Below are 23,964 nucleotides of genomic sequence, written 5' to 3' on the forward strand. Positions count from 1 at the left end.
ACACCATCACCAATAACCACTGCGTGAGATGAGAGCCGAGAGGGTCATTCGATTATACCGTTGACTTTTACAAAATTTAAAATAAAAATAATATTATAATAATATTTTATTTTATTTCATCTATATAACCAAACAAAAGCCTGAATTAGACTACAACACAAGTGATTTGGAAAGGAGAGTGATAATTTATTAATTATCGTGTGCCACTTCTCGATCGCCTAAATCAGATTATAAAATGATCATAAAAAAGAGCCATGACATATCAAAACACTACACATCACATATTCATTGGCAATATATTAAATGAGATCGTGTCACGTGGACATGCATTTAGAAATTAGGACGAAAGAAGTTGATTGATGATAATGATTCATTGGAGTAAATTGATATATTTATAAATTTATTTTAAAATTCAGAAATAAATTATAAATTTATTGTAATATTTTAGAATTGAACCCAGAGCATTGACATAATTATAAATTTATTTTTAATTTAAGAAATAAATCTGAATTTATAAATAAATTATAAATTAAAATCAAATGTAATATTTTAGAATTTAACCCAAAGCATAAAATTACAAAAACCCTATAAATATAAACCCTACTTTATAAACTACAAATTTTACGGCTCCGGCTTTTGATTTCCAGTTGTTTTAATTTCATCTCCACTCCCCCTCTCTCTCTCTCTCTCTCTCTCTCTCTCTCGCAGGCGTAGGTTTTGAGGAATGTTTACTCCACTGATCCAATCTAGCTGCATTTTCCTCTAATTTCCCGGAAACCAAACACCCCAAGAAGTCGAGAAAAACCCAAGAAAGAAAAAGCTTGTTGAATGGATTCACGGGAAGCTCCTCCTCATCCACCACCACAGAACATGATGGTGGGCCCCACGTCATACCCCATGCTCAACGCCATTGCCACCTCCAACAACAATTCCAATGCCCCTATTATGATCAGCACCAGTTCCGGCGGTGGGCCCACGATGATCCCTCAACCTACCGCGGCCCGTTTCCCTTTCAACTCCGCGGTCTCGGCGAAGCCATTGGATTCTTTCAACAGCAGCAACAACAACAACAACGCCGGTCCGTACGATGGATCGCCGCCGTCGAGGCAGTCAGGGTTCAGCATTGACACCTCCTCCGCCGCGGCGAAGAAGAAAAGGGGCCGGCCGAGGAAGTACTCGCCTGACGGCAACATTGCGCTCGGCTTGGCTCCGACGCCTATCTCCCCTTCTTCCGTCGCAAATCACGGGGACTCCAGCAGCACCATGCCGTCCTCGGAGCCTCCCTTGAAGAAGCATCGGGGTCGGCCGCCCGGCTCCGGGAAGAAGCAATTGGATGCTTTGGGTAAAATCTAAAATTTATTATCGGTCAGTTTCGATTGTTGTTCATTTTCGGAAAGGTATGTCGTGTTAGTTAAGATTAATTTGGTGTTGCAGGAACGGGCGGTGTAGGTTTTACTCCGCATGTTATTATGGTGAATACAGGCGAGGTAAATTTTATTGTAGTAATTAATTACGACGCTGAGACTACATGTCTTTACGAACATTAGTGTATGTCTTAGGCTCTAGAATGGGAAATGTTGTTAGTTGGGCTGGATATATATTTTTTTTTTGGTGAGATTAATGCTTTTATTGTTATGTTTAGTTGCATATATTGTCAACGGCTTACTTATAAGAAATATATATACTGACATTGTCTTTTTTTTTTATAGGTCAAAGAATTATCCTTAATTAGTTTATTGCTTTCATTGTTCGAAAGAAAACTGTAATTATTACACCAGTGAACCTAAAAGGGTTCTGGCAGCCATAAATCTTGAAATGCCGGAGTTGGGTAGTTTTCAAAATCTTTTTTTTGTGACTTTTCAAGATGCAAATCCTTTCTTTCGAGTCTCTGTAACACTTAATGGAATCATCATAAAAGTGATATACAGAGTTGGATGCACCAAAACAAAGAGGATTCATTTTGATTGCAATGTAAAGGGTACACAACGAATTTTTTATTTTATTTTTTCTAATGCTATTTCAATGTGCAAAATGGTTGATTTGCATCCATGGAAGTACAAAAGATTTTTTTATTTTTTTTGGTAATTATGAAGCTCCTTCAATGATTGTTTAATGCATACACACGCTCGCGCGCGCACACACCTACACACTTAATTTTTTTGATTGGCACCGGGTATTCGGGAACAGCGTCCCGACTAATCCTGGGGGTACACAGGCCCTCGGCAAGAAGTTTTCCGCAAGTGCGCCTCGGTTAATTCTAGGGGAAAATCCTCCAGTCCGATGGCCCCTAGAGATTGTTTGTACCCAAGGGAATTTGAACCTTAGACCTGGGGGGAGCATACCCTTAGGCCCAAGGCCTTTACCACTTGAGCTCCTAGGGGTTACCTACACACTTAATTATACTCAACTATTCAATGGAGCCAACTTTCATCACTTTTTTGTATCACTTTCTAGCTCCTAACTTGTAACTAGGGTGTTGTCTCAGTTGTATACGTTCCATGTTCTTCAGCTATGCCTATTTACTTGTTTTAATAAAACTTTATTTACCCATAAAAAAATTATACTAACCAAAACTTTAAATCCCTAGTTGGGATTGGCTTTATGAATCCTTTATTAGCTCATTGTGTTTTACGTGTGATTTTTGATTTGATAAGAATGATCATTTAGTTTGTAAAATGCGACAAGAAGCTTTTATCAATGTATATTTTATATAAGACATGTATCAATTTTGGTCATAAAAAAAGGGATCCTATAAGTAAGGCATAGTCTGAGTATGCAGGTCGTATATAAGATAGACACTTAGCTAGAATTAGAAGCCAATACAAGGAAATCATGCACCTTAAGTCCACTAAAATGTATGCATGAGTCCTACGAAACTAAGGAGATGTTTGGGGAATGAGATGAGATGAGAAATTTGTGAATAATAGTGAAATGGTTTGAGTTATGATGTTTTATTTGGTTTTGGGAAATGAGATAGAAAAAGTTGAATAAAAATATTATAAAATTAAAATATTGTTAGAATATAATTTTTTAATATTATATTGTTTTGAAATTTGAAAAATTTGAATTGTTTTTTGTGTTTTGTTTGGAAATTTGAGAAAATTGTAATGATTAATTAAGTAATGATTAGATGAAAAAGTTGAATATTTGAAATTGAAAAATATTTCTGTTTGAATGATGTTTGGGAATGAGATGAGATGAGATGAGATGTGATGGAATGAGATGAGATGAGATGAGATGTGATGGAATGAGATGAAACCTCTTCCAAACAACCCCCATGTGTTGAAGAAATAGTTTTTTTTTTTCCCTATCAAACAAATAGTTTTTTTTTTTTTTTCATTAATGTTCTGCTCGCAGTCTTCAAAACTTTTGTTGCTCTGTTCCCCTCTAAATGCACAATAGTAAGCATATGGGAGCCATCTTCCATATCACTGCAATTTTAGGGTTGTCATACCGACATATCCAAGTTGTAAGGAAGTCTACTGCCCTTCTTGGCATAACCTAAGCTAACCCCATTTTGCCAAAAAATTGTTCCAAAGAGCCTGGACTACCTCACAGTGAAGAAGTAGATGGTCTACATTTTCCCATCCTGTTTGATTGATAAGTAAGACAGATTCCTACTTGCACATCTTGTAGCTTGCTTCCTTTTGCTTTTCAAAGGATGAGGGACTACCTTGGAAGTATTTATTTTGGCTACCTTTTTAGGTCGTTGTGATATTTTTCCAGAATATCAACTTCTTGATTCACCATGCCACTTATAATGCTTGTTGAATGTTTTCATGCATAACGTAGTTATAATAATTGAATCATAATCTATTTGATCTCGAACCTTGGGTGCTGACACTTAAGGTGACATCATAAGCAAATTGAGTAATGCAAATAAAGATTTGAGGGTTTTGTAATCTATCAGGTGATAGTACCGATAAAAAAAAAATCAGGTGATATCTAATCTGTGAAACATTGACCAAATTTTTGCATTTAAATAGAGATTTCACTTGATGTTGTATCAAGTTGGTTGGAGAGAGTGTGGTTGCTTCTCATTGCGGTTGTTGGGGGGGATTTGTTCTCCTGTTAGTTTTTGTGGGAAGGTTTTATAACTAACAAATGGGAAATAACCAAAGGACGTTAGTTGTATGAAGAAAATAAGCAGATAAGGTATCAATCTCTCTCTCTCTTCTTTTAATACAATTACAAGTTCATAGAAATATAGAATTTATGGGATAAAATGTGTAGACATACACTCTTAAAGGTTAGCTAGCGGATTTGTTATTTCTTTCCTTTTTTACATGTAATGCAATGCTTGGAATCATTCAATTTTTCAGCATAGCTAATTAGATCTATGTGTCCAAAGGTTGCTACCTTGACATAAATAATTACTTTAGACGGAATTGAATAATCTCAAGTTATTTGGTTTATCTTTTCAAGATTTCACTTTTTATTCAGAATTAGTTGGGACTTTGTTCCGGACACCTGGTGCCAATAAAAAAAAATGATTTCACTTTTTATTTACAAAGTAGCAACAAAATGTTACTCAAAAGGCCATTGTAGACAATTGGATATTCCCCGGCACAAGAGCTTGAATCATATTTAAGTTTCAATTTTGAATTTCTTCCAATTCCAAAAATTGGTGCTTAAGATTTAGTGCTCTATAATTTTGATGTCGATCTTCTGAGTTAGTTTAGTTGAAACGAGGGGGCTATTAGAGCATGGATGACATTTTAATGATGATTCACATTTAGTCAGGTAAGCCAAAAGGTTATTCATTTGTTGGTCATATTGACTGGGCATAATATTTCTCTGGGTCAATTGTTGTTGGGCATGAGGATATTTATTGAGGCACATAAATATTTATGGATAAGTTTGATGCTGTCTTACTGCATTAAAGGAGATGCAAATGTAAATGATTATCATATGCAGTTGATGGAATTAAATAGTTGCCGTGCTTTTATTTAAGACCTACTTTTGGTAACTAATGTTTAGTTTGTAAGATGTTGAAGCCAAGAATTTATTTATCAATAACAAAAGAATCTCTTGAAAATGTAGTTCTTGATATTTAATTTCTATTATGACAAGGAAAATAAACATATTAATGTTGGCCCATGCAGGTCGTGATATTTTTTGTGGTTAGTTGTATTCATCGTTAAGCTTTCTGAGTGAAGCATTGGTGATATTAAGGAAGTTATAGCCACCTTTTAACTTCTATTGTCTTGCACGTTTATTGCTGTGTTGCATGATTAGTTGCAACTCTTCACTGGATCTTAGACGGGAGCTATTTGCTTAAGTCATGGTAACCTCCTAATTATATTAGTATCGTGGTTTTCAGGATATATCATCAAAGATTATGGAGTTTTCACAGCAGGGGCCACGCACAGTTTGTATTCTTTCTGCAAGTGGTGCCATCTGCAATGTTACCCTTCGTCAATCAGCATTGTCAGGTGGTACTGTGACATATGAGGTAACTTTAATTCTTATAAGATCGTGTGAGATAATTATTTTGAGGTTATGTTACATATACACTGATATGGGAACATGTATATGTTACAGTAGGGTACCCTAATGCGGAAAGTTCCTAAAATAAAAGGAGATTTAAAGTGGAAAATGAAGTACATAAATAACAACGCAAATGTGTATATATCCCATCCTTGCATCCTACTGAAAGCTTATACTCACCCCTTTCTATAATGAAATTTATGCTATTCAAATATTAATGTGAAAGGTCTTGTTCACTTGTATCTGCAGAAGCTACATGTCCAAAATTCATATCTGCTGAAGTTGATCAGTAAGAACTAATGGCAATCAATATTGATAGTGGTGTTTCCTTTTGGTGTTTAGAACATATGGCAATCAATATTAACATATGAAATGCTTTCCATACTAGAAAATGATATCACGTCATAGATCAACCCTAATTCTGTGACATCAAATCTTATAGCTCTATTTACGAATTAAGTTTTTTGTGGCATAAAAAACCCTTGCAACATGTGACCATAAGATCCAGGGATACATAAATGGAGATAATAATTGTTTGTACTTCATTGTTTGATGTTGCAAGTGGTTTTATTTCATTGTTTTCAATTATAAATGATAAGAATGTACTGCCACCATGCCATAATAGATATATTAATTTAGAATGGCATGATTGCTGGTGAATGAAAATGTAAAAACTTAGTTATGTTTCTTAAATTTCTTTACTTTATATATTATAGGGGCATAACTTTTAATATCAGTCTGATTTACTTTTCGAAAAAGTTATGGGTAATATAACATATTTTTTAAGTAAGACCACTTTTAGAAACTGTACATAGAATTCGGGAGGTCTCCAAAATGGAAGTAAGACATTTAAATTGAATGGGGGAAGAGGAGGGGGAGCTCGGCGCCACCACACAAGTATACAACGAGGCACACGTCCTTCACCTTTTTTGTAATTCTTCTACAAGTGATACCATGTGAAATTAAAAGGGATTAAATTGTAGGTAATAGAAATTTCCCAAATTTAGGCTATATATCATAGAAGGAACCCAAAAATTTTTGAAATTGCTGTCCAGCTAAAGTTTTTAAGTAAAAACTGATGTTTATACAAGGAAGGATCAAGAGAAATCCTCATCCGATACTTCAAGATGGCTCTCAGTGCTAGGTTTTCTATACAGAGTGAGATTAGATCCCTTATTAAGATGGGAGTATTATCTTCTAATTTTGATCCATGTACACGAGAAATACCGTGAAACGTCCTCTGAAATGCCTTCTGCTTACGATGATACTTTGCAGTTCTTGTTTCTTGTTTACTGGAAAATGGGACCCAATGCAAACCAAAGGGAAAGACAGTTTTCCATCTGAACATGCTTAGATTCTACTGTCAAAATTTGTAGCTTGAGATGTTTGGGCGTCCTGTTTTTTTTTTACCCCTAGAGTTGGAAAGATCTCCGAAATTAATTACATAGCCTGCCCTTGCTGTTAGTTTTTCTTTTTCTTTATTGTTTATGTATTTCATAAATAAAATTAAGATGTACTTTATGGAGTAGAATGGTGGATAATGTGATACCATGCTGCTACAATTTTGGATAATGTCTTGGTTTAAAATTGCACGTCTATTAATGAAAAGTTAAAAATTTAGTGTTTTTATAGAATGTTTCATGACATTTCAGTATTTAAATAATGGAAAGGCCATTGAAGAACTGGAAGCTGCTAATGAAAATTTGAAATATATGCTGAACAAGCTAGACCATAGGTTGTCTTTCGAGGTTTATTTTTAGTTTCCCTATTCACAATTTGTATCCATCATGGTCAATTTTCCTTGCAGGGTCGATTTGAGATTATCTCTCTATCAGGTTCCTTTTTGCTTTCTGAAAATGGTGGCAGTCGTAGCAGAACAGGTGGTTTGAGTGTGTCCCTGGCTGGGTCAGATGGTCGAGTTTTAGGTGGAGGGGTTGCAGGAATGCTAATGGCAGCTTCACCAGTTCAGGTATTGCTCAATTATTTTCTAACGCATGCATCATTTATGAAGCTATCATGAAATATTCATCTTCTGCACGTCTAAGAAGTTTTTGAAGCTGACGTACTTATGCATTATGGTATGGGCTCCAAAAAGTGTTCAGCCATCTAAAGAATTGATAATAATACAAATTACATTTCAGTTTTGTGTTTTATCATTCCCAACGACTTCCAGGTCATTGTGGGTAGCTTTATTGTGGATGGAAAAAAACCGAACTCAAACAACCTGAAATCTGGGCCCTCATCAGCGCCGACACAACAAATGTTGAACTTTAGTGGACCTCTCACAGCAGCCAGCCCTTCCTCTCAAGGCGCCTCAAGCGATTCATCAGATGAGGACGGTGGTAGCCCCATTAATAGAGAGCCTGGATTCTACAGCCATGCCGGCCAGCCCCTACATAACATGCAGCCGATGTATCAAATATGGACCGGCCAAACTCAACAGTGAAGATGCTACCTGTTAAACGGTTCACAGCGTGCGATATGTTCTGCATAGTGGATAGGGAGGTGAATTTCCAAAAGCTAACAAAACGAATTACCCAAGGCTTAGAGGGAGAGATCTATTTGAAGTTCTCTTAGTGGGTTACCTGTTTTTTTGATTTAAAGCTAGTCCTATTTTTTGTCCTTTTCACATGATTAAGAGACGGCCATTGGTGATAGCTGAGGAAATGCAACCTGATTAATTTTTAGGATCTCTTCAGTTCAAATTGCTTTTATATTACTTTGATTTGCATCTGTTCTCACATTTTCGCAGTTTATGAACTTAATATGTAAGACTTCTTCTAGGATTATGAGATTTGTAGCTATATTTAATAGAGTTGGGTGCGATTGTCTTGAAGCTTGCACAGAATTTGATTGATCTAAGCTGTTAAATTGTTGTTAAGAAATCAAGAGAAACTGAATTTTATATTTCCACCAGAATTAATCACATGTACCTATCATCTATCTTGCTTATTTTGTTTTTAATTGCGTACAATACTCTATTGTGACCATGCATTAAGACATTAATGATGACAAAGTAGTACTATGGAAGATAAGTATTTGCATTTTTTTGGGTCAAACCTTCCTGGATGCTGCAGTATTATGTCATCAATGATTCCATACTTATATTCCAAAACCAGCAATATAAAGATAAAAAAGGTTGAAAACCGATGGGTTGGTGCATGCCCATCCATCATTAATGGGTGTGGTTGGCTTGTAGTGCTCACACAGGAAAAGTTCAACATGCATTCAATCGTGTCAACATTCACCACACCGATTTCCTAATTAAGTCACCCCCCCACTAGAAAAGGACTAACAAAATTTGATCGACCTTCTTTGTACTTGTTTGATTATTGGATATATAGTAATCCAACTCCATGCATGTGCAGCTTCTTTTGCCTATTTCAATGAGATCGAACAACCTATCTCATAAGTGAATTTTTTTACTCATATTGACTAACTGATCTCCAAAACGGCAGTATTAATCTAATCTGTCTTAATGTTTGTTTTGGTGAGAATTCACAATGCATGTTTGTCTGCCGTCCCTAAATATTAGACAAAAAAAACTAGAAATTGATCACAGCTAGCTCACCTTCTTTTCATGCAGATGAACGTCTGACCGCGTTGCCCATTGGGTTCGTTCTAGGGCAATATATATATATATATATATATATATATATATATATTATATGGTGCAATACGTAATATCTATATCATTTATTAACTTAAGGAAAGGCTGGCTGGCAATTCGTGTTAGCGTATCATATTTCATCAAATTAATTGAACATGTAGATTTTTTAATTTCAAACCATTTAATCAAATGAGTCAAAGTATTCAATTGATAATTTACTACTAAATCCATGCATGTCAGGTTTTGCCATAAAAATAGTTTCCAACCCCAACAACTCTTGGGAGGACACCAAAATGATCAGAAGTTACATAGTTCATGTAATCCGCCATGATTATAGAGCACAATGGTTGACGCTCTTGGATATGGACATGAATATATCACTAATTTTAAACTCAAAAGTCATATACCTTACCCAATCCATTGATAATCACATAAAAAAGGACAGAAAACGTAGGAAAAATGAAGGACTAAGATGATAACGTATTCATGGACATGTACTGATCGATCCATAGTATTATTAGTCACGGTATAAACTCGATCTATATTCTAAACTCTACCTTTAAATATATATATATATATATATATATATGTATGTATGCATGCATGTATATAAATATGGGTACATCGAAAAGCCAAAATAATTAATGGAGTACCTAAATCTGTTTGATGTTTCAGTACCTTGTGTACTCTCTAATAATCTTGAGCATAGAAATCAATTATCTCCTCCAGATTGAGCTGAAGCAGAGAAGAACAATCATTGCGCATTAGCCACAGCAAGTGCTCGAACAAAATGGCGTCGACATCCACAAAAATCACCCCTTTCTTCCTGCTCTTCAAATGGATATCCTCCTTCTCATTCTTCTTCATCTTCTTCTCGATCAACACCCGAAATGGGTTCTCTTCTAACACGAAGGAATCCACCAAGAACTCCCTCTTCTCCTTGCCGGCCACCACGGTCACCAGCCTACCTGGCTCGCCGAAACCATCTTCGGTTAAAGGCCGGTAGCCCGGCCGAGACCCCGAGTAACACTTCCTCAAGATAGTCACGGGCAAGACCAAGCAACCCATTTGAAAGGAAAATAAAAAATAAAAATAAAACAACAAATACCTATATATACGTAAACTTTGGTCGATCGTTATGTAAATGAATAGGGATTAGATGTGTTATGAATATATATATATATAAACGCAGTGCGTGCAGATTGAGGTTGGGTTTCTTTGATGATGAGAGAGAGAGAGGTTGAAAAGTTGGATTTGAATAGGATAAACCAACGGCTAGAGAGATAAAAAAACAAAAAACAATGAAATTTGTGGTTTGAGGGTTTAATTTGGTGGCAAAAGAGCCGTTGGTGTGAGGAAGAAGAATGTGTTGGTGTTAGGAATTGGATTATGACTTATGGAGCTCTGAATTTCACGCAATATGATTTGATGTGTTTGCGCGTGCGGAGCTTTAAAGAGCAGATTTGGACTCCAACTTTCGGGGGATGTTCCATCGGCTTTTACTTTTGAGAGGATGCGTCTTCCTTGTCCAACTTACTTATTTTCAACTCAATATCAAATCAAATGCCAAAATGCTTTATATTCCATCTCTTTTTGTATATATTTATTTTTTTATTTTTTTACAGCACTTCTAAAAATGAATTTTACTACTCATCATTTTTATATATCACACTTATTTATTTTATTCTTCTTAAACTTAATGATTTTTCTCCGCTATACGCAGCTTCCTATACCCATACCGGATGTTTATTGGTCTATTTTTTTTTTTTTTTAAAAAATTACCAACACATTAAAATAATTGATAATGCAATAGGAGAAAGCTGGGAGGTATACACTAAAATTTTAAACACGTGATTTGATGTAATATGTCAAAACTAATTTATAAGATAAAAAAATGATTTACAATATGACAGACTGCATTGAACCATGTCAGTCTATAAACTTTCTTTGTGTACAATTTCTGTGTAGACCAATCATTTTTATAAATAAGTCTCATTACAATCAACACAAAGCATGAAAATAGAGGGAAAAAAAAAAACGAACACGAGTAATGAACCAATATTCCCAGCTCATCTTTCCTTGACTCAGCCAAAAAATGGGCAATTTGCTATAGACCCGCAGGTGGATTAGGGGTGGAGTAGTGATTGGAAGCCACAGGGAGTAGAAGGGCTCTGAAGTTAAGACTATATTGACACTTTTTGGTGGAGCTATCCTGCATGTTCACTACCTCTAGATCCAAATTAGAGAAAACAAGAACATGGTTTGATAGTTAGAACACCCAAAACCGACATCAATAATAAGGCGGTATGGATTGTTCTTGTCCTGAAAACTGGAGGCTCCTGCTAATAAAAAAGGAAGCTAAAACTCCGGAATATATGGTGATAGAAGCCAAACATATTGAACTACTGCAAGACAATCGCGCCCAACTATATTACATGCAGCTATAAATCTCATAATCCTAGAAAAAGTTGGCATATTAAGTGCATAAACTCCAAATAGGAGAGAACACATGCAACTCAAAAGTAATATAAAAGCAATTTGTACTGATGAGATCCTAAAAATCATGTGGAAAGGGGAAAAAAAAAAGGACTAGCTTAAAATGAAAGAACAAGTAACCCGCTTAGAGAACTTCAAATAGATCTCTCCCTCTATGCCTTCGGTAATTCGTTTTGTTAGCTTTTGGAATTCACCTCCTATCCACTATGCAGAACATATCCAAGTTAATAACCCAGCACGTTGTGAACTGTTTAACAGGTAGCATCTTCACTGTTGTGTTTGGCCCGTCCATATTTGATACATCGGCTGCATGTTATGTAGCGGCTGACCAGCATGGGTGTAGAATCCAGACTCTCTATTAATAGGGCTACCACCGTCATCTGATGAATCACTTGAGGCTCCTTGAGAGGAGGGGCTGGCTGCTGTGAGAGGTGCACCAAAGTCTAACATTTGTTGTGCTGGCGCTGATGAAGGCCCAGATTTCAGGTTGTTTGAGTTCGGTTTTTTTCCATCCGCAATAAAGCTACCCACAATGACCTGGAAGTCATTAGGTGAGATATATAAAAATGAAATGTATGTGTTTCATTATCAATTCTTCAGGTGGCTGGACACTTTGTGGAATCCATAGCAAAATGCATGTACAAGTATATCCACTTCAAAACATCTTAGATGTGCAGAAGGTGAATATTTCACGATGGCTTCATAAATGATGCATGCATTTGAAAATAATTGAGAATTACCTGAACTGGTGAAGCTGCAATTAGCATTCCTGCAACCCCTCCACCCAAAACTCGACCATCTGACCCTGCCAGGGACACACTCAAACCACCTGTTCTGCTACGATTGCCATTGTTTTCAGAAAGCAACAAGGAACCTGATAGAGAGATAATCTCAAATCGACCCTGCAAAGAAAATTGACCGTGAAGGATACAAGTTGTGAATAAGGGAACTAAAAATAAACCGTGAAAGAAAACCTATAGTCTAGCTTGTCAGCATATATTTCAAATTTTCATTAGCAGCTTCCAGTTCTTCAATGGCTTTTCCATTATTTAAATACTGAAATCGCACGAAGCATTCAATAAAAACACTATATTTTTAACTTTTCATTAATAGAAGTGCAATGTTAAACCAAGACATTATCTAAAATCATAGCAGCACAGTATCACATTATCCACCATTCTACTCCATAAAGTGCATCTTAATTTTATTTATGGGACACATAAAAAATAAAAAAAAAAAGAAAAACTAACAGCAAGGGCAGCTATGTAAGTAATATTGGAGATCTTTCCAACTCTTGTGGGGGGGGGGGGGGGAAGAACACCCAAAAATCTCAAGCTACAAACTTTGACAGTAGAATCTAAGCATGTTCGAATGGAAAACTAATTTTTCCCTTTGGTTTGCATTCGGTTCCATTTTGCCATAAACAAGAAACAAAAAATGCAAAGTATCATCTTAAGCAGAAGGCATTTCAGAGGACGTTTCACTATATTTCTAATGTACATGGATCAAATTGGAAGATAATACTCACCATCTTAATAAGGGAACTAATCTCACTTTGTACAGAAAACTTAGAATTGAGAGCCATCTTTAAGTATCCGATGAGGATTTCTCTCGATCTTTCCTTGTAAACATCGGTTTTCACTTAAAAAAGCTTGCATTGAAGATGGACAGCAATTTCAATTTTTTTGGGTTCCTTTAATGAAATTTTTATATAGCCTAAATTTGGGAAAGTTTTTTTACCTACTATTTTTAACCCCTTACTTTCCTTTAGTATCACTTGTATAATAACTACAAAAGAGGTGAAGTATGCGTGCCTTGTCGTATACTTGTGTGGTGGCGCCGAGCTCCCCTCCACTTCCTTACTTCCATTTTGGAGACTTCCCAAATTCTATGCCCAGTTTCCAAAAGTTGTCTTGCTTAAAAAATTTGTTATATTACCCACACATTTTACAAAAAGTAAATCAGACTGATATTAAAAGTTATGCCCCTATAATATATATATATTTTTTATCAATAGTTATGCCCCTATAATATATATTTAAGAAACATAACTAAGTTTTTACATTTTCATTCACCAGCAATCATGTCATTCTAAATTAATATATCTATTATGGCATGGCGGCAGTACATTCTTATCATTTATAATTGGAAACAATGAAATAAAACCACTTGCAACTTTTCAAGTTACAGTATTTCTCTATCATTAAGCTATTAAATTTTCATGCATTTTTCTCGTTATCTTCCATCCACAAGATGAAATAATTGGATCAAGTGCAAACCAGGAACCGTTATTCTTGGGGATGTCACCCATCAATGTCATTCCAATCTCTTCTCATTGCTGATATGACAAAATAGGCGTTCCTAAAGGGGCTTCATTTTGTTCTCCCTTCTCCCCCATGGTTTTCCAATGAAAAGAGAACAAGAAAAATGAAGCACAAACAATTATTAGCTCCATTCATGTATCCTTGTATCTTATGGTCATGTGCAAGGGTTTTTTTATGCCACCAAAACTTAACTAGTGAATAGAGCTATAAGATTTTATGTTGCAGAATTGGGGTTGATCTATGACACGTGACATCATTTTTCTAGTATGGAAAGCAGTACATATGTGAAACCACTGCAGAATTGTTAAACAAACTATAACCCACAGAGAGAGAGAGAGAGAGAGAGAGAGACGGAGAAGTGGGTTGCTCTAAGTGCAAGATCATATCACCATACATCGCCAAACTTCACTTTGATCAAGGACCTCATCATGTAGCTCTCTTATCCAGTACAAATGTGCCACAAACATTGCTTGGTTGGTCAAAATTGAACTCTATAAAAGGTAGTCTTAGTCCAAGAAACAACAACATAGTGCCAAGCACATCGAACCTAGTAAAACTACCTAAAAGATGCCTCTGCTTTTTCATTAGAGAAATTTCAATTACAATCTTCAAATCTGAAATGACTATTAGTTTTTCAAATAAATCAATATACTATAAGAATCTTTTTTTGATAAGTCAATATACTAGAAGAATATTAGCATGTCCAGGACAATTTTGCTTTTATTTTTTCCCTCTAATAACTTCTGCATGCCTATTTAGTAAAGGTAAATCATAAGAATTTTCAAAATTAAGACTTACAGGGCATATTTGCTAGCAGAGTTGTAGTCTTTCATACACCTCATGCTTGAATTAACATTGAAGTCTTAAAAAGTAGATTTTCTAGAGATAAGAGTTGAAAATAGCACAAGCTTGTTTACGAGGTATCCTAAGTAAGCTAAGCCACGAATAAGCCATATACTTTGAGCCATACTATTTAAAATTCAAATAGAATGTTCTAAACACCAAAAGGAAACACCACTATCAATATTGATTGCCATTAGTTCTTACTGATAAACTTCAGCAGATATGAATTTTGGACATGTAGCTTCTGCAGAGGTGAACAAGACCTTTCACATTAATACTTGAATAGCATAAATTTCATTAGAGAAAGGGTGAGTATAAGTTTTCAGTAGAATGCAAGGATGGGATATATACACATTTACGTTGTTATTTATGTACTTCATTTTCCGCATTAAATCTTCTTTAATTTAGGAACTTTCCATATTAGGGTACCCTACTGTAACACATGCATGTTCCCATATCAGTGTATATGTAACATAACCTCAAAATAATTATCTCAAATGATCTTATAAGAATTAAAGTTACCTCATATGTCACAGTACCACCAGACAATGCTGCTTGACGAAGGGTAACATTGCAGATGGCACCACTTGCAGAAAGAATACAAACTGTGCGTGGCCCCTGCTGTGAAAATGCCATAATCTTGGATGCTATATCCTGAAAACCACGATACTAGAATAATTAGGAGGTTGCTATGAATTATGCAAATAGCTCCCTTCTAAGATCCAGCTAAGAGTTGCAACTAATCATGCAACACAACAATTAACGTGCAAGACAATAGAAGTTAAAAGGTGGCTATAACTTCCCCAATATCACCAATGCTTCACTCAGAAGCTTAATGATGAACAAAACTAAACACACAAATTAATATCAAGACCTGCATGAGCCAACAAACTGTTTATTTTCCTTATCATTAAAAAAGTTAATATCAAGAGCTATATTTTCAAAAGATTCTTTTGTTATATATAAATAAGTTCATGGTTTCAACATCTTACAAATTAAACATTAGTTACCAAAAGTAAGTCTTAAATAAAAGCAAAGCAACTATTTAATTCCATCAACTGCATCTAATAATCAATTACATTTGCAACTCCTTTAATGCAGGTAAGACAGCATCAAACTTATTCTATATTTCTATGAATTTGTATGCGTATTGAAAGGGAGAGCTAGATACCTTCTCTGCTTATTGTCTTAACACAACTAACGTCATTTGGTATTTCGTCACCTTAAGTGTCAACACCCAAGGTTCGAGATCAAATAGATTATGACTCAATTATTATAACTACATTATGCATGAAAACATTCAACAAGCATCATAATGGGCATGGTAAATCACAAAGTTGATATTCTGGAAAAACATCACGACGACCCAAAAAAAGCAGCCAAAATAAAGACTTCCAAGGTAATCCCTCATCCTTTTAAAAGCAAAAGGAAGCAAGCTAAAAGATGTGCAAGTAGGAATTTGTTTTAATTATCAATCAAACAGGATGGGAAAATGTGGACCATCTACTTCTTCACTGTGAGGTAGCCCAGGCTCTTGGGAACAATTTATTGGCAAAATGGGGCTAGCTTGGGTCATGCCAAGAAAGGCAGGGCAGTAGGCTTCCTTACATCCTGGAGACGTCTATATGACAAACCTCAAATCGCAGGGACATGGAAGATGGCTCCCATATGCTTACTATTGCGCATTGAGAGGGAACGGAACAATAAAAGTTTTGAAGACTGCAAGCAGCACATGGATGAAATAAAAAACTATTTTTTTGATAGGTAAAAAAAACTTTTTCTTTAACACTTTGTTCTGTTGGGCTCATGCATACATTTTAGTGGACTTAAGGTACATGATTTCCTTGTATTGGCTTCTAATTCTAGCTAAGTGTTTATCTTATATACGACCTGCGTACTCAAGCTATGCCTTGCCTTTACCAATTAAATGATCGTTACTTATCAAACCAAAAATCACACATCAAACACAATGGGCTAATAAAGGATTCATAAAGCCAATCTCCCATCTGGGGATTTAAGTTTTAGTTGAGTATAATTTTTTATAGGTAAAATAAAGTTTTATTAAACCAAGTAAATAGGGCATAGCCCAAGTACATGGGATGTATACAATTGAGAACACCTAATCACAAGTTAGGAGCTAGAAAGTGATACAAAAAAGTCATGAAGGCTGGCTCCATTGAATAGTTGGGTATAATTAAGCATGTAGGTGTTTGTGTACGCATTAAACAATAGTTGAAGGACCTTCATTTTACAAAAAAATTTCTTTTGTACTTCCATGGAAGCTAATAAACCATTTTGCACATTGAAATAGCATTAGAAACAAAAGCATCCGTTGTGTACTCTATTGCAATCAAAATGATTCCTCTTCGTTTTGGTGCATCCAACTCTGTATATCACTTTCATGATGATTCCTTTACGTGTTATAGAGCCTTGAAAGAAAGGACTTGCATCTTCAAAAGCCACAAAAGATTTTAAAAACTACCCAACTCTAGCATTTCGAGCTTTATGGTTGGGGGAAGCCTTTTCGGCTCACTAATATAATAATTACAGTTTCCTTTCAAACAATTAAAGCAATAAACTAATTAAGGATAATTCTTTGGTGCTAGAAGTTGTCAATATATGCAACTAAACATAACAATAAAGCATTCATCTCACAAAAAAAATAATTTCCAGCCCAACTAATAACATTTTCATTATAGAGCCGAAGACAAACTACAATATAACAGTCTCAACATTGCAATCAATTACTACAATAAAATTTACCTCGCCTGCATTCACCATAATAACATGCGGAGTAAAACCGACACCGCCCGTTCCTGCAACACGAAATTAATCTTAACAAACACGAGCTACCTTTCCGAAAATGAACAACAATCAAAACTGATCGATAATAAATTTTAGATTTTACCCAAAGCATCCAATTGCTTCTTCCCGGAGCCGGGCGGCCGACCCCGATGCTTCTTCAGGGGAGGCTCCGAGGACGGCATGGTGCTGCCGGAGTCCCCGTGATTTGCGACGAAAGAAGAGGAGATAGGCGTGGGAGCCAAGCCGAGCGCAATGTTGCCGTCAGGCGAGTACTTCCTCGGCCGGCCCCTTTTCTTCTTCGCCGCGGCGGAGGGGTTGTCAATGCTGAACCCTGACTGCCTCGAAGGCGGCGATCCATCGTACGGACTGGCGTTGTTGTTGTTATTGTTGTTGCTGCTGTTGAAAGAATCCAACGGCTTTGGCGAGACCGCGGAGTTGAAAGGGAAACGGGCCGCGGTAGGAGGAGGGATCATCGTGGGCCCACCGCCAGAACTGGTGTTGATCATAATAGGAACGTTGGAATTGTTGTTGGAGGTGGCAATGGTGTTGAGCATGGCGTACGACGTGGGGCCCACCATCATGTTCAGTGGAGGACGGGGAGGAGGAGGAGCTTCCCGTGAATCCATTCAACAAGCTTTTTCTTTCTTGGGTTTTTCTTGACTTCTTGGGGTGTTTGGTTTGCGGGAAATTAGAGGAAAATGTAGCTAGATTGGATCAGTGGAGTAAATATTCTTCAAACCTACGTCGGCGAGAGAGAAAGAGGGAGGGGAGATGAAATTAATACAACTGGAAATCATAAAGCGAAGCCGTAAAATTTGTAGTTTATAGAGTTTATTTATAAAATAGGGTTTACATTTATAGGGGTTTTGTAATTTTAAGCTTTGGGTTAAATTCTAAAATATTTCTTAAATTAAAAATAAACTTATAATTATATCAATTTACTCCAATTAATCAGTATCATCAATTAATCAACTTCTTTCATCCGAATTTCCAAATGCATGTCCTTTTATCACGTGACACTATCTCTATGAGCAACGAATATGTGAGGGTATTTATTTTTTGAAAAATGATAATATGTTCTCTCATTTTGATTGATATTTAACTTTTTTTATTTAATAATTAAGTAAATAATTATTAATGTATTGATATATTTTTTTAATTTTTTAAAAATATTTAAAAAATATGAAAAATAAATTAAAAAAAAAAGAGGTGTGATTTGGCTTATGGGCACTCCCCACTACCCTTATTTTTTTACATGCCATATCAATTTTATAAAAGTAAACTAGAAATAAAAACCATACAAAAAACTATAATTACAAGTATTTGGTGCTGGTGGGTGGGTGGGAGGGGAGATATTGAGGTGGCTCTTTGCCTTCGCTATATGTTGGAGCTCTCGTAGGTGTAATCAGTCTAATTTGATTTGATTTTGGATAAAATTTAGAATTGAACCGGTATGTACTAATTTTATATTTTTAAAAATCGATTATGCATCGGTTACCCTCTTAAACCAATACTTTTGATTTTATCGGTTTTGGTCCGGTTTTAATAAAATACAAATTTGTAACAAAAATCTTTTTATAAAAAAAAATGCTTTAAAAAACCTATTTTATACTTTTATTCCAAAATTTGTTACTATTACAAAAATCCACTTTACTAAAAAAATCTGATTTACTCAAATCTATTTACTAAAAGCTAGTAATTGACACTATTTTAAATGAGATATATAAATTATATATGCAGAAACACTACTGTCATCTTTGCTGTATGGCTTGAATTCAAATGGTCAAACGGGAAAGATTAATGGGCATTAATCTAGAAACTACTTAATTGTCTCTCTGTGTTTATAAACAAAAAATACTACTTAAAGTAATTAGAAAATGATATATATATTTGATAAAAGAACATAATTTTAAGTGAAGAACTAAAACTTGATGAGCGGTGATTTGATAAAGAATAATTTTATTTAAAGACTTTTATACTGCACATTCTTTATATAATATAATTTGATTTATAAAATTCAAATAATAATATAGTAAATGAGAATACAAATTATACTAGAATTAGGGGTGGGCTCGGCCTTCGACAGAGTCAAAATGTCCACCTCCGACCTTTGACTCCGACTGGGGTCGAAGGTTAAAACCCCCTCCGACTCCAACTCCGATTGAAGTCGAAGTTCCACTCCGATCGAATGGGTTTTTTTAGGCCTAGTTGTCCTACTGAGAAAATGGGCTTCGATCGGCTCAATATCAACCCTTGTTTAATAATGTAAAAAAAAAAAATACTATAAAAAAATAAGTTAAAAAGCTAAAATTTAAATACAATAACTAAATCAAATTATAAATCGCAAACCAAAAATTTAAATTTAAAACTACAAATCGCAATAAATTTAAGTTTACATCATCAAAATATTGAATGATGGCATAGATTTCATTTAAATATGAAATAACCACAATGCCCCACGTCAGTCTTGACAGTCCATGCATTTGAGTCGATGACTCGATAGTGATTTTCAATTTTCCTGCATGAAGTTTTAACTTTTATTGATCAGATGCACTATCTTTTTTATAATCATTTAACAATCTGTGTGATGTTCGCTCGAGCCACACTCGAGTGAAGGCTCGATCAAATAATCTGTGTGATGTCGCTCGAGCCACACTCGAGTGAAAGTCACCTGGAACAAAAAACTCGATTTTTACAAAACCTAAATCTCTCAATTCTTAAATTTAACAGCCTAAAAACCAAAATCATTGAAATGAAAACAACAAAGAAGTTGAAATGAACAACAAATCATACACATTTCACAAATGGAGTTACAAATCACATTTCATATTTTACAATTACTCGAAAAAATAACAAATTTATTAGAGTAGGAAGTTTTAAATCTTTCTTACAATTACTCCGGTGATAGCAGAGTCACAGATGGCAGCCTCAGGTGACGGTAGACGGCATTCGGAGCTCAACTGAATTGTGTGAAAGTGACTCACTAGGAACTGTTGTGTGATAGTGAGGGAGGAAGAATGAGGTCTTGCGTTTTGGACTTCATTCCTTCACAAAACAACATTGTTTCGCTTCAACAAGATCTGTGAAACAACGTCGTTTCTCTTGAAGTGGAATAACATCGTTTTGATCATGTGTATTTTTTTAAAAATCCTCTACATTCTTTTTATATCTGTAGTTTTCTTATTCTAATTCTAAAGTAATAGCTAGCCATCTAGCCTTGCTTTCTTTCTTTATTTGATATATATGTATTGAAATGCTTTATTTAATAAATGACCGTTAGATTTGACTTTTATTGCTCCCAACAAATTCTAATTACTTTAAAATCACATGATTATAAATTAAAATCAAAGCAGTGCCCAAAAAGGATACGATCTTTCTTTAATTTTGAGTGAATTGAAAAGGAAAAAATGGAAGATAGCAATAATTAGTTAAGACGGAGGAGGCTCTTACTATTACTCTGTTATAAGACTCTGACTTCATTGTATTGAGTAGTATTATTGAGTTTATGATTTATTTTGTTATTATTTTATAATATAATTTATATATAATTTATTTATATATATCATTCTTAAACGGTATACGAAACGGTATCGATATCGAAATATTTTGTTTCAGTGTCTTGACCGAAACGGTATTCAAAACTTTGCTCCGAACTCCAACTACTGGAGTCGAAGCCTCGTCGAAACTTGGATAGAATTTGGAGGTTGGAAATTTTGTCCACCCCTAACTAGAACTCAAATTACTACATATAAATAAATTCTAGGATAATCACTCCAGCTATTGAACTAAAAGTTTGACTCTTGACAATAGAACTCAATAGGACGAAGTAGATTGTAACTTCTAAAATGGACTCAAAAGAGAAGGTTTCACCTTCAACCCTCCTTTGTTGGAGGGTTGTTGGAGGAATTGTTGTTGTTTTTTTTTTTTATTATTATTATTTTTGTTTTTTATTGTGGTAAACCTAATTGATATCGTATTTGGAAAAAGATGATCGACTGTGATGGATAATTACGGCCAACTCAACATAAAATTAAAGTTTTTTTTCCCATCCTCTATCGATTTTGGAAAAAAGATGATCTGATGGTGATGGACAATAACGGCCAACACAACATAAAATTAAAGTTTTTTTTTTTTTTCTTCATCCTCTATCGATTTTATATGTAAATGGTCAACTCAAGGGCTCGAACTTAATACTCCCCTCTCAAAATCACTGGATTTTTTTTATGGCTTCATGTCATCTTTGATAAGACGCTAAGACTTCGCGAATCTATGCGTTGTTGTTATATCGTAATTTTGATAGATTTCAGTTTGGATTAGAATCTTACGTCAATTCATCTCATCTTATTATTATAATTTTTTTAAAATTTTCATATAAAATATAATAAATAATTTAACTTTTTTAAATTTTAAAATAATAATAATATTAAAAAATAATATTATAATAATATTTTATTATACTATTCACAAATAATCTCATCTTATATAAACCCATATCTAAATCCAAACTGGGGTGTTTACTATTAGTAAAACTTTTCAAGTAAAACCAGTGAGGTAGATGGCACAGTTGTTAATACGGTTAAATTCCGGTAGAATTTATTTAGTCCTTGTGATTTTAAGTTCGATCATTTTAATAAATCCATTACCCTCCCATCAATCGCATTAATCAAGCCCATGCCACATGGTTCCTAAGTCAAGTCAACACCAATAGGATATCCACACGTGTCAACATCCCATTAGAGATGACTTGGTGTAAGAGTAAGGTGTAATGGATGCCATTAGAGCACTCTCATGGAATGGCTAAATTAAAGTACATTTTTTATGAATGTAAGATGAATTTAACTTTTAGCTATTCCATTTTTATAAATCTCCATATTGGAATAGCCATTTTTTCATTATATGACAATAAAATAATATAAGATAAATTTAATTTTGACTATTCACATCAAATTTCCAAATTGAATTATCCATTTATTCATTATATAGTAATGAGTAATTAATAATTTTGAAAATTTTTTAATTTTTTTAATTATAAATTTATTTTATTTTATCATATTTTACTATTTATAATATTATATATTAATTTGTAATTGTATTCTAATTATATTTTTTCAATTGTCATTTAAAATAGAGAGATAAATAATTAATATTAAAAGGAGAGATAAATAAATAATATAAAAAAGATTTGATGAATGAATAGTGTGTTCCAAATTTAGAAATTAGTTTGGATATTACTGTAGCTATATTCCAAATATTCCAAATATTTGGAATATAGCTAATTCAATGTGAGCAATTTATTGACCTAATAGCTAAATTCTCATTGGATTTAGCTTTTAGCTAATCCAATGAGAATGCTCTTAGTAGGTCTAACAGGAGAGTGATCACAAGAATTAAAATGATCAAACTTGAAAACTGTTGGGAGCAAAAAAGTTCAAAAATTGAGCACACAGAAGACCATACTGAGAAATTATAAAAGTTACCTCGAGGAAATGGACCCTGTAAGCCAGATGCTGTGAACATGGGAGGAACCTGCACAAACGATGTTTAGGCTCATAAAGCAAGGTGGGACATGGCACTCAGTGTACTTTTACTCATTCACACCTCTAAATCGGCATCGGATGTAGAACTTGGCAAGGTATTACACTCATCAGTCAAGGAAAATGACAAAGGCGAAAGACATTTCTCAGCTCAAAAGAAAACAAATATTGTCCACAGAAGACGAGAAAACAGAGGCAAATCCAAGAAACTCCGGATTGATAAATGATAAAATAGAGGTACCTTGACAAGACAAAAAGTGCTAAATGATAATGAACAAAATGTTTTACAACATTGCTTTTCCAAGCTGTCAATGATGTTTGGATCCACTCCCCAGGAAAATAAAGGAGTAGATGTGCAGTTTTTTAAATCAAAATGGGTGCAAGTTGTATATGCTTTTGAAACAGAGGCTAGTGGGTTGATGCATTGTTTTCTACGAAACTCAATAGTTACAGATGAACAAATTTTAGAAGGGTGGAATAGACATCGTCGTAGGTCAAAGCTGAATTGTTTCCATCAGGTGGCACAAAACTCACAGTCTTCTGAGTTAAATCTTGTCAAATTCACACATTGATGGAAAATGCACAATTGTTTTACCACTGTAAAACACAGCATTTTCGGAGATACGAGTGACCAAACAAAAATATAAAGATACTGTCTTGCATAATCCAGCATTTCATAAACATGAGTGTAATTGTGATGGAAAGCATACGGAAGAGACCTTTTTACGAACACTTGACCATCTAAAAGGAAGAGAACTAGAAAAGTGTCATCGAATTACCTTTTCGTAGGACGTGATTTAATTTGTCACTATTTCTCCAGGCCAATTTGAACATTTAAACCCAACTTCAAATCTGGCATTCC

General features: G+C 34.7%; 3 protein-coding genes across 3 annotated transcripts; 1 reads left to right on the forward strand and 2 right to left on the reverse strand.

Annotated features, from left to right (window-relative positions):
• Window positions 1–616: 616 nt before the first annotated feature.
• On the forward strand, window positions 617–8,352 carry LOC108980449 (AT-hook motif nuclear-localized protein 8-like). The gene is made up of 5 exons (XM_018951377.2): window positions 617–1,342; window positions 1,435–1,487; window positions 5,324–5,455; window positions 7,298–7,459; window positions 7,664–8,352. The coding sequence occupies exons 1-5, from the start codon at window positions 829–831 to the stop codon at window positions 7,934–7,936; spliced, it is 1,134 nt and encodes a 377-aa protein (XP_018806922.1). The 5' UTR covers window positions 617–828; the 3' UTR covers window positions 7,937–8,352.
• A 1,229-nt stretch (window positions 8,353–9,581) lies between these two features.
• On the reverse strand, window positions 9,582–10,230 carry LOC108980445. Its single transcript, XM_018951372.2, has one exon. The coding sequence runs from the start codon at window positions 10,166–10,168 to the stop codon at window positions 9,791–9,793; it is 378 nt and encodes a 125-aa protein (XP_018806917.1). The 5' UTR covers window positions 10,169–10,230; the 3' UTR covers window positions 9,582–9,790.
• A 1,216-nt stretch (window positions 10,231–11,446) lies between these two features.
• Window positions 11,447–18,378, reverse strand: LOC108980450 (AT-hook motif nuclear-localized protein 8-like). The gene is made up of 5 exons (XM_018951378.2): window positions 17,672–18,378; window positions 17,527–17,579; window positions 15,286–15,417; window positions 12,337–12,498; window positions 11,447–12,133 (listed from the first exon to the last, which is right to left on the reverse strand). The coding sequence occupies exons 1-5, from the start codon at window positions 18,192–18,194 to the stop codon at window positions 11,864–11,866; spliced, it is 1,140 nt and encodes a 379-aa protein (XP_018806923.1). The 5' UTR covers window positions 18,195–18,378; the 3' UTR covers window positions 11,447–11,863.
• Between the last annotated feature and the right edge of the window lie 5,586 nt (window positions 18,379–23,964).

The sequence above is a fragment of the Juglans regia genome, chromosome 9 (assembly GCF_001411555.2).
Source record: "Juglans regia cultivar Chandler chromosome 9, Walnut 2.0, whole genome shotgun sequence".
Classification (NCBI taxonomy): Eukaryota; Viridiplantae; Streptophyta; class Magnoliopsida; order Fagales; family Juglandaceae; genus Juglans; species Juglans regia.

Bases quoted from the DNA above. Each gene is read 5' to 3' on its own strand.
- LOC108980449 (XM_018951377.2), top strand. From the start codon at position 829: ATGGATTCACGGGAAGCTCCTCCTCATCCACCACCACAGAACATGATG. The intron at 1,343-1,434 runs GTAAAATCTAAA...TTGGTGTTGCAG, and splicing joins GAAGCAATTGGATGCTTTGG to GAACGGGCGGTGTAGGTTTT. The intron at 1,488-5,323 runs GTAAATTTTATT...CGTGGTTTTCAG, and splicing joins TTATGGTGAATACAGGCGAG to GATATATCATCAAAGATTAT.
- LOC108980450 (XM_018951378.2), bottom strand. From the start codon at position 18,194: ATGGATTCACGGGAAGCTCCTCCTCCTCCCCGTCCTCCACTGAACATG. The intron at 12,499-15,285 runs GTAACTTTAATT...TTTTCTTTGCAG, and splicing joins GTGGTACTGTGACATATGAG to GGTCGATTTGAGATTATCTC. The intron at 12,134-12,336 runs GTAATTCTCAAT...AATGACTTCCAG, and splicing joins TTGCAGCTTCACCAGTTCAG to GTCATTGTGGGTAGCTTTAT.
- LOC108980445 (XM_018951372.2), bottom strand. From the start codon at position 10,168: ATGGGTTGCTTGGTCTTGCCCGTGACTATCTTGAGGAAGTGTTACTCG.